The following is an 11,164-nucleotide window of genomic DNA, read 5'->3' on the forward strand; positions in this document are numbered from 1 at the left end:
CTTCTCTTATCTTAGTTACTTTCCACTTTCACTCAGGCCACGTCTACACTAGCCAGCTACTTTGAAGTAGCTGGCACAACATCAAAATTGTGCGTGTTGCATCTACACATGCCAGGCACTACTTCGACGTTGAAATCGAGATTAGGTGGAGAGATGTCGAAATCGCTATTCCTATCGGAAGATGGGAATAGCACCCTACTTCAAAGTTAAACATCAAAGTAGGGCATGTGTGGATGATCCGTATCGCGCTACTTTGAAATAGTGGGGTCCTCCATGGTGGCAATCAGGTGAGAGGTCAAGACGTGTGTCCAGCCCCTGCAGGGTTCTGTGATCACCATGCACAACAGCCCTCAAAGCACCATACACCCAGATTTCCTCTGGCAGGAATCTGAGAGCGTGCAGGCAGCAGCACACGCACGTGCCAGCCCTGCACACCCTCCACAGATCCTAACCATCCACCCAGTGCCATGGCAGCCAGCCCCCAGGGCTCCCCCGCAGCCAAATGGGGAGCCAAAAAGCGTCGGGGCCCCTCCTGGGCAGATGCCGAGGTCCGAGACTGGCTGGGGCTCTGGGGTGAAGAGGAGGTGCTCCACACTGACGATGTGCCGACCTACTCCGGGTCCCGTGGGTGCGCGTGGGGTGTGATACAGCGGGGGGAGTCGGGTGGCCCAGGACCAACCACCCCACCTTTATAGCAGCCTGATATAGTGTAGCAGCAATATGTGATTCAGTGTATTCACTTTAAAACCTAGGTTTCCACAGTATTATGAGTACCAGAAACAATAACACTCCGATTGTGAACACCACAATGCCCTGTGGCTGTTCTAAGTCCCAATAATTCTCTATACAGACCCAGCTAGACCAGCTAGTGGTATTTACCAATAGTGATTTATTCATTTATTTGTAACTACAATTACTTAACACTTGTCATATATATATATATAGATAGTTATTTATTTGGCATAAGCTAAATACTAGGTTATATATAACTATATATAATTACATGTGACTTACCAATAACATCCAATGCTCCCACATCTCACCAATAACTACGTTACAGCGGCCCTTCAAGTCAGAGATACGGCTTGGTTGGGACCTTTCGTGGTGGTGACGTCCGGGTGATCAGGCTGGGGTCTGCTGTCTGGACTGGAAGTTGCTAGCCTCCGCCTTGTGTCCAGGAGCCCACACCCTTATTCCTGCTAAATCACCTTTTATACTGTTTCTTACTTGGGGGTTCGATACCTGGCCAATTAAAGCGTTTGTTACCTAATTTGGGCTTTCTATCCTCCCGGCCTGTTAGAACATGTTACAAGATTTCCTCTGTCCTTGGTCTTTTTCTGAACCTCCCCTGAGACCCTCTGATGTTGTACAACCAAGATGTTCTCTTTGGGGGGCTTCCAGCTACTAGCCCCAGCTGTTCTCTTTGGGGGCTTACTATCTGCTTGTCAGGATGTTCTCTTTGGGGACTCTCCAACTACTTGTCAACTTTCTGATTTCTTTCTCCTGGCCTGACTTCAGACCTTCCCGCCGCTGTATGATAGCATTCCAAGATGGAGTGTATGGTCATTCTGCCTTGCAAGTGAGGCCCGGCCACCAGGTGCTCGTGCTCCCACACACACGATGGGGAGCAAGTGGCAGAATGCAGAAGCGTTCGCCCAACTGGCCAAGGGCCTGGCCACCTGGGGTCACCCTGCCCGCACTCCAGATCACATCCGAAGCAAGGTGAAGGAACTGTGGCACGGTTACTCTCGGGCCCAGGACTTGGCCAGCTGGTCTGGGGCCGCTGCTGCTGCTTGTCCCTGTTACAGGGAGCTCAGGGCCATCCTGGGCCCCCTGGGCACCTCCTCCCCCCCAGCAACACTGAACACCACAGCCAAGGTGTCCCAGCAGGCCTCAGAGCCGGAGTCCAGCCTGGAGGCCAGCCCCGCACCCCGGGGCCCTCCCACGGAGCCAGCCCTCAGGACGGCAGAGGAGGGGTCCAGCAGCAAGGAGAGGGGGGGCTCCTCATTGACCTCCCTCCTGGAGCACCAACTGGGCATCTGCCTACTGGGTTTCCCCCAACTGTGCAAGTGGACAATCAGGTATGTACCCCACAGGGCACACACCCCTGGGCCTTGGGGCGGGCACCAGACACCCCCAGTGGACCCCGACCCACAATTGCCTAGCCACAGCATGGTCCCAGGATGACAGCATGGCCATCAGCGGCTGTCAGCACCCACACCCATGGACAGCGCCACGCTCTAACTCCAGGGGTAGGGGGGCATGCAATGGGGCCACTGACAGGGACACCACACCCACGGATGGGGGACAGAGACCCAGCACCCAAGGGGGCATGCGGGGCAAGGGCCACAGGCCAGGGCACAGTACTAACAGCCTTCCCCTCCCTCTCTCTCCCTTTTCGCAGCCGCACTATCTGGGGCCCCAGGCAACCAGGCACCCTCCATCGTGCCACAGAGCCCACCAGAGGTCAGGCACCGCCATTACCCGGGGATACTGCCAAGGCCAGGATGGGTGCACCACTGCTGGACCCAGGGGATGGTTCCCTGTGTACCCCCAGCTCCTGGCAGCTCTCCAGTGGCAGGTGGAGGTGGCCAAGGAGAGGCTGTGATTCGACAGAGAGGAGTCCACCTGGCACTGGGTGGCATGGCAGGAGTTTAAGGAGGTTTTCTGGGGCATAGCCAGGTCATTCTGAGAGGCCGTGGCCTGGCTCCCATTCCCCGCTACCCTCCCTGATGCTCCACTCAATGCCTTGACTGCTGCCCCTCCTGCCTCACCTGCCACCCCACCTGACCAGCCTGCCAGCCCCCCAGGACTGGAGCCCACTGGGGCTGAAGACCAGCCGGGAGAGGCATCCTGGCCCTTCCTGCCGGTCCTCCCAGCCCCCAGCCTGCCACACCAGGGACCGCGGACAAGGGGGGGCCTGTGACCCAAACCCACCGGGAGTCGCACCCCGCTACCCCCACCCCAGAGTGATGGGCCAACGGCCAAGCCATCTGCTGGCCCCCCATTTGTATATAGTTGTCCTCCATTTGTATATAAGGTCCAGTTTTTGTTGTTCGCATACCATTCCAGACAGTTATCAGTTATTCAATAATCCACTGTTTTATTTTTCAAAGAACCCAGTGACACGTGTGCTTGTTGGGGGGATAGTTTGTGGGTGGTGGTGGTGCTGTGTGAGAGGCCTGCCAGAGATGGCCAGGGAGGTGCTCAGGGTCTTCCTGATCAACATGGGTCTGCAAGGCCTCACGGACTTGTACCCCCTCATGGTGGGCCTGGGTGCAGTGGCTCGCTGGGGGAAGCCCGTGCTGGCATCAACTGCCTGTCCCTGGATGAAGGCCTCCCCCTTGCTCTCACCAATGTTGTGGAGCATGCAGCACACACCCACAACCTAGGGTAAAGAGCAGTTGACTGAAGCTGAATCCAGGCAATATGAAGGTGACATTATTAGAAAGCAAGAATGCCTTTTGAAAATTTAACTCTTTCCCCTCTGCTGAGGGCATATGCTTTCAGACTATTAGATGTGTTCAGTCTTGATGTCCTTATGGATTCTTCACTGCCACTGAAGGCCAATATAAAGGGAGGTAGCAAACAAGCCCTCTTCTCTCCGTGGCTAGTCAGGAAACTATGCCGCCATATGAAATCCAGTCCTGGCAATGCATTTGCGACATCTAGGCTTCACGATTGCAATTTATTATACACAGGATTGAAACCACAAATGCTGGAAAGGTTCCATCTGCCAGAGAATGCAGCCCCCATTCGCTGAGCAGCACAGTTGGACATGGACAAATCATCCAGTCCCTTCACTGGCTCCCCGCTGAATAGACTCCAGTTTGTGTCCTCTGCCAAGATACCGTCCAGTGATTGGTCCAAGCTATCAGGAATCCCTTGTGTCTCTCTCTACCACCATGAGCTTTTGTGACTGCACTTCATTGTAATGCTGAAGCTGTCAAGCAATGGGGGGGGACTCATGAACACGAGAGGGACCTTTCATAACGAAGGGATCCAAACTATGGAATCCACAACTGCAAAAATAGTAACCACCAGTCACACTACATGCAGAACTAAATTCCAAATAAATATGGTGTTAGCTTTCCTTCAGTAATTCTTGACAAGGGTAATAATGGTGATAGCCCTTCATACAATCAATAAATAGATAAAATATCATCACACATCTGATGCAGCAGGTCTTTGCCCACAAAAGCTTATGCTCCAAACTATCTGTTAGTCTATAAGATGCCACAGGACTTCTTGTTGTTCTCTATCAATGAAATAGTTAATGCTACGTACAAAGGGAGGAAAATAGAGAAAGTTTGTCTGCTTGATTTTTAAATACCTGTTTGGTGATGGGTGCAATAAAAGAACCTAAAGAGAGAGTAAATCTGCATGTAAATTATGCGAATAACTTCATTTCTGGAGATGTAAATGGAAAAAAGATTTCTGTCTATATATAGGAATCATGTATATTATGTATGAGAAAAAGAATGTAGGAATTGCTATGTAGAACCAATAAAAATATTTATTAATGTAGTATAATTATCCCTCAGTATGACATCATAGGGATTTTTTTCCCACAATTAGCCTTCACAAGATACAAGGTCTTTGGGAATAAAAAGGGAAACACTACCATCAAAATTTTGTGTCTATAAGTCACTAATAAAGCCTGACGAAAAACTGACTCTAAAGGTTTGGGTCTTTAAAAATTTATTTAAACTGTCCTCAGGCTCCTGAATTTCAGGTGTTTGAACGAACGGGTTCTCTTCTGACTTTCCTTACAGGTCTCACAAAGCCTATGAGCACTGACTTCTGGAAATCATTAATTGGGATGTTTTGCGTACCTAACATATTCCTGAGCTTTTCATTCATACCCTGAAGGATTGCTTCAAGTGCTCTAGTAATCCGTCTTTGTTCTGTTTTACATCATCATACCGTGTCATGGCAGAGGTCTTTGCCATCTTTTCATCTTGTTTCTATTTTGTTTCTTGTGCAGGAGTGGCAATATCAATTACTATAGGCCTGTTAATAAGATTATTACTTATGTATTTATTTACTGGCTTACCATAGTACCTGCAATTTGCTAGGGACTTTCCAGGCATATGAGAAGATCCTTGCTAGGAGCTCAGTCTGCGTCCACAGAGCCTTGAAAAATGTGTAGTATAATAGATAAAATTTTGAAAATGCATCTATGTTCTTGTTCTGAGAATTTCTCAGCTGAGGTAAAAGTGGGTTTGGATAATTCTCACTATCAGCTTTGGTTCTTTTTCTCCTTGCTTATAGGTGGTACAATAATATTTTCTGAAATAATAATAATGGGAGAATACAGGGGAAGGAAAATGGCAAACAAATTTATGTGTCAGGCAGTTCTCATTATCAACTTAATGAGTGTAAGTTATTGCTGCTGCTCTGATATCATAAAGCATGCTATTGGTAAAGGATTGGCCACAACTAATGATTGTGACATGTATACACCACGGCAAAGTATAATGTGGAATAGTGTTCAAAATATTTAAGCAGATTCTTCTCTCTACAAGTAACTAAGTAACTTATAAGTCTAAATCCTGTCTGCACAAGTGATGTAGACCCAGACCATCAAAGGCATCTAAATATCTTTCAGGATGGGAGCCTTAGAAGCTTACATCTCGTTAGAAGTCACTAGGATTTAAATGTCTATATGCCCAAGTCAGCTTTGAAAATGGAATTTAGGCTTCTAAGGTATTTAGGCACTTTTGAAAATGTTACCTTTCCCTTCCCATCTCTTTAGGATCTAGAGTGTTGCCCTCTTATGATTAATTATGTCTCTTTGCACCTGAGTAATGTATATTTCCACCTTTTATTGGGAGATAGTATTATCACTTTACCTCTTACTCAGCATATACATTATTGATTCTAAAATGACTGCTTGTCTTGCTGTAAATTTTGCTTTAGGCTACTCATATAGCTCTACATGATGATGAAAAGATGGATGTAATTACTGGTCTGAGACAAAAGACTTTCTATGGAAGACCAAACTGGGACAGTGAGTTCAGGCAAATAGCAGATAATCATCCTAGGTAAGGCAGGTTTGCGTCTATCATTATATAACTCTTTCTCAAAGAGGGAAAATCTTTTAAAATGACCTATTTTAAAATAATTTAGTTTTTCCTCTTTGAAAGACGATTTATATTTAATGAAGCTTTTAATGAAGAAATCTCAGAAAGAAGATGCCAATAAAATCTAATTTTTGGATAAGGAAATCTAATATTTATAAGTATTTCAATATCCTGGCCTTTGCCAGATATAATTCAAACACACAATCCAATTACTGTTCTGCACAAAGGACAAAGTAACATTATTTTCTCTTGAAGATGGTTATTAAAGAGAGAAACGGATTTTTTTTTTCTTATGATGTCAAGGATATGTTTGTTCTCCCAACATATTTGGCACCTGTTGTAAGACACTGCTATTCTGTTATTAGTTCATCTCTGCTGGCAAAGACCGTTCATTTGAACTTGGTGAATTTGCTAGTGGTGTGAGAAAAGGTTCTTTGTTCCAGGAAGCCTTTGAAGAAAAATTGAAATATGTTTGTTTATCATCAGAAAATTCTGGAATCTTTCTTTGTTTTTCATTTCCATTTCCAAATGAAATAGGCCTGTCAGTCTGACATTGATCCATGGCAAGATAATGGAGTGGCAGATACAGGGCACAATTAATAAAGAATTAAAGGAGGGCAGTATAATTAATGTCAATTAACATGGGGTTTTGGAAAACAGATTTGACCAAACTAACCTGACATCTTTTTTCTGAGTTTACAGGTTTGGTTAATAAAGTTTACAGTGGTGATAACGCAGAATTCTATAAGGCATTATACAATGTTGGATTAAAAATTAGAATGAGCTAAAATTAACTTGGTAAATATTAAATGTATTGAAAGCTGGCTAACTGAATAGTCTCCAAATGTAACTGTAATTGGGGAATCAGTATCAAGCAGATGTTTCTAGTGTGGGCCTACAAGGATCAGTTCTCACCTTATGCTATTTATCAATGACTTAGAAGAAAGTATAAAATCATCCCTGATAAATATGTAGAGAACAAAATTGGAGGAGTGGTAAATAATGATGGCTGGTCATGGGTACAGAGCAACATGGCTTGCTTGGTAAGCTAGGCACAAACAATTAATATGGCTAATTGTAAATATATACAGCTAGGAACAAAGAATTTAGACTGTGCTTACGTGACGGGGGACTCTGCCTTGGGATGCAGTGGCTCTGCAAACGATTTGGGAATTGTGCAATGCTGTGGGCAAAAAGGCTATATGAGCCTTGGGTAGATAAAGAAGGGTATCTTGAATAGGAAGAGAGAAGTTATTACAACTTGACATTTGGCATTTGTGTGACCACTTCTGGAATACTGTCTCCAGTTCTGGTCTCCACAATTGCAGAAAGATGTTGATACATTGGAGAGGGTTCAGAGAAAAGCCATGGGAGTGATTGAAGGATTAGAAAATGTGCATTATAGTGACAGGCTCACAGGGCTCAATCTATTTAGCTTAACAAAGAGAAAATTAAGGGCTGACTTGATCAGTTGCTAAGTGTCTACATGGGGAACAAATATTTGATAACGGACTCTTCAATCTAGCAGATAAAGGCATACCATGATCCAGGGATGGAAGTTGGAGCTAGCCAAATTCAGATCGGAAATATGGTGTAATATTTTAAAAAGTGAATGCAATTAACGACTGCAACAATCTACCAAGAGTCATGGTGGATTCTCCATTGCTGGCAATTTTAAAATCAGGGTTGGATCACTTTATAAAAGATATGCTGTAGTTCAAAATGAATTATTTTGGGAAAGTTCTATGGCTTCTTCTATGGAAGAGGTCAAACTAGATGACTTCAATTGGCCCGATGACTCTGTGAATTTGTTTGTGAACAGTTTTTACATTTAGGCTATGTCTACACTAGCTCCAGAACTTTGAAAGGGGCATGATAATGAACCTAACTGAAAGATGCTAATGAGGTGCTGCCATGAATATGAAGTGCCTCATTAGCATAATGGAAGCCGAGGATCTTCAAAAATGCCGCTTTCGATTGGGCACTGCTCATCTACACAGAGTCCTTTTCAAAAGGACCCCACATAGTCCAAAATCCCCTTATTCCTATTTGGTTATAGGAATAAGGGGATTTTGAAGTGTGCAGGGTCCTTTCAAAAACGACCCCGTGTAAACGAGTCACACACGATCGAAAGTGGCACTTTTGAAGTGCTGTGGCTGCCATTATGCTAATGAGACACTTCATATTCATGGCAGCACCTCATTAGATTCTTTCATTTAGTTTCATTATCATGCCCCTTTCAAAGTTCTGCAGCTAGTGTAGACATAGCCTTAAGGTTAAATGTGAACACTTGAAAGGAAAAACTACATGAGATAAACATTTATTGGACCTGTCTGGGGCAATCTAGGCCATCTACATATGCAGATGGTTTAGGATGGAGCAGAATTGGCATGGATCTGCTGTTGGGGGGGGTAAAGGGGTAGCTGGATTTCATTAAGTGACCAGACTCAGGACTGGTTCTAGGGGCAGACAAACACAGCCATTGCCCAGGGTACCAGCTTCTGGAGCATTATAGCAAATCAAGGGAACAGTGCACTGCTAGACTCCCCTTCCTCAGCTACTTGGCCAGCCATGTTTTAGGTTTTTCTCTACCAGATTTGTTCCAGGAGGGTGGGTGCCAAAAAGCTTTCTTCCCTGGCCAGGAAAATGACTAGGGCTGCTCTTGAGCAGGGTTTACATCCCTTGTATGCCACTGAATCCAGGTCCACATGGACTCCCTTCTCTGCAGTGCAGTGTCTCTTTGCAGATGGAAAAGAGTCGTGGTCTATTTCTGGCAGTGTGAATCTATCATTCACACGTGATACAGAGAGCTGAAACTATCAAGTTAGAGACTGGAGCTGCAGCTACAAATCAGATTCTCCACCATTCCAAGATCTTATGGGTGCAATTGCTGGTACAAACATTTTGGAGCTGAAGTTCCCACCTGTGCCTAGGTGTGCTGTGGAAATTTAGTGGTGGGCACAGTAGCACTTCTCAGTTTTTGTGGTTAGAATTCACTTGAACTGCATTTGTACTTTCCTTTGAGAAAGCTTATTGGAAGTAATCATCAGTTGCACCTCATTGCTACAAATTTAGCTTTCTGTTCTAATGATGCAAATTCTAAAATTTATTCCAGTAGTTATACAACTAATGATGTATACTTTTATATGTCTAATGGGTAGTTTCTTTTTAAAAGCAAACCCTCAGACACTGTTATATTCTACTACGCAGAAAATAGCCATTTTTTTCTGTTGTCCATAACATTATTGCCTACATAACTGCAAACTTGAGTATGGAATTAGTCTTCTGTGGGGACTACTTACAACTCATGTTTCAAAATTCAGACGCTTTTAAATTGTCTCTGGGCAAAAATGTGTATTTTTCTCATCTTCATAGAGCTCAAAATTAACTCAAATTTTGTACATTTTTTTAAAAAATTACCTCTACTTGGAGACAAAGAATGAAAAATTTCTGCTCATGGGGTCCAACTACACAAGAGGTTTGTAGACAAAACTCAGAGTGTCTATACACAAAAAGCGTTTTGTCAACAAAAAAGCTGGGTAGATGCTCGGTGGGGGGGCTTATACTGACAGAGCAGATCAAAAGATCGATCCACTTTTATGTGTAGAAGAGATCTGTTGACAGAAGTTTTGTTGGAACATCTCTTTTGAGAGCAACTTCTGTAGACAGATGCTAGAACAGCTAGAACAATTCAATTGAACCATGTAATAAGATGTAACAAACACTAAAGAAAATTTTAAAAATGTAGTTCTAAAATAACGTGTGAAATAAACATGGGGAAAACTTTAAAAATATATTTATCAAAAGGCCACTTTAAAAGATTGAAACAAAACAGGATTGCCAAGAGATGTGGTTTATTATCATTTTTTTCTGTTATCTTTTTCCTATTGCTGCAGCAACAGCATCGGTGTGTTCTTCTGCGGACCCAAAGCTCTCTCCAAAGTCCTTCAAAAGAGGTGCAACTTGTATTCATCAGCTGATCCAAGAGGTGTTCAGTTTCATTATAATAAAGAAAGTTTCTAGACAAGGTTTTTAAAATTTTATAAATGTTGTCATTATATTGGATGCTTTTTCAATTAAGTTAGAGGAGATATAGTTGAGGATCTGGGCCTAAGTGTCTTTATAATTCAGGGTTTATTTTTATTTTTAAAACTCAAAATATTAACCCCCCCAAATTTACATAGAGCAGAACTACAGCTTCTAACCTATATTAAAAACAAAACAAAAATATATTAGACGTGTACAAAGGTGTAAAACACAGTTAATATAATGCATTTATCCATTAACTCAATCAAACTGTGAAGCAGAAAACATCCCCAGTGTGTCTGGCATTGACTAGACAAATGATAATATTATATGTACAAACACATGGAAAAATATTCACTAGAGAAGACAAAACTATACAAACAAACACATAAGGATAAAAATTACATCTCAGAAGACTACAGGAATATTTTATAAATGTCCTGTTTGGGATGGAGTTTGTATGAACCAAGCTAGTGCTACAAGACATAGTTGTGTGATTATTGAGTTGAAAACAATGCATCTTTATTTGAAAATTGTGCAAGTTTTCTGAAACGTCTGCTTGTGTGAAATGATTAATGTGGTGCATATAATGTAGCAGTAAAGTGAGTGAAGAATTAGAATTTCTGCCAGTTCACCTAGAGGCATTTATCTTTTTTTTTCCCCCTGATGCTAGTGAAGAGCCTCAGGATAAGCTGACACATATTTTTAAATATAAATTAAGCTTCTTTAGTTGTGTGTTGAAAATCTTGAAGGGAATGAGGAATGTGTGTAAGCACCAATACCAGCTGCCATTACATGAAAGGAAGTGGTGACAGTCTCCTGGAGATTCTGAATGATTGTTTTAATGGGCCTGGGTCTGAGGCAACAAGCACAAAGATACTGTTCTGCCAGAAAAACAGGATCTGTTCTCCCTTACCTCATGCAACAAGATGTAAATTTAGCTTCTGGCTCAACATGCTATCTCTTCAATGCTTTGATTTATTCCCACTTTTGCAAATCACTGTGGTATGCTACAAGAGATGCATTTAGAGTCTTTGTTATATAGTTCATTG

At 43.2% G+C, this 11,164-nt stretch overlaps 1 protein-coding gene across 1 annotated transcript in view; it reads left to right on the plus strand.

Annotated features, from left to right (window-relative positions):
- NOX3 (NADPH oxidase 3) overlaps window positions 1-10,135 on the plus strand; it is a 61,191-nt gene extending 51,056 nt beyond the window's left edge. Inside the window, exons 12-13 of the mRNA XM_074988702.1 lie at window positions 5,923-6,047; window positions 9,983-10,135. Of these exons, the coding sequence (XP_074844803.1) occupies window positions 5,923-6,047; window positions 9,983-10,109 (252 nt within the window). The 3' untranslated portion in view covers window positions 10,110-10,135. The remainder of the gene's footprint in view (window positions 1-5,922; window positions 6,048-9,982) is intronic.
- The last annotated feature ends 1,029 nt before the right edge of the window (window positions 10,136-11,164 follow it).

The sequence above is a fragment of the Carettochelys insculpta genome, chromosome 3, assembly GCF_033958435.1.
Source record: "Carettochelys insculpta isolate YL-2023 chromosome 3, ASM3395843v1, whole genome shotgun sequence".
Classification (NCBI taxonomy): Eukaryota; Metazoa; Chordata; order Testudines; family Carettochelyidae; genus Carettochelys; species Carettochelys insculpta.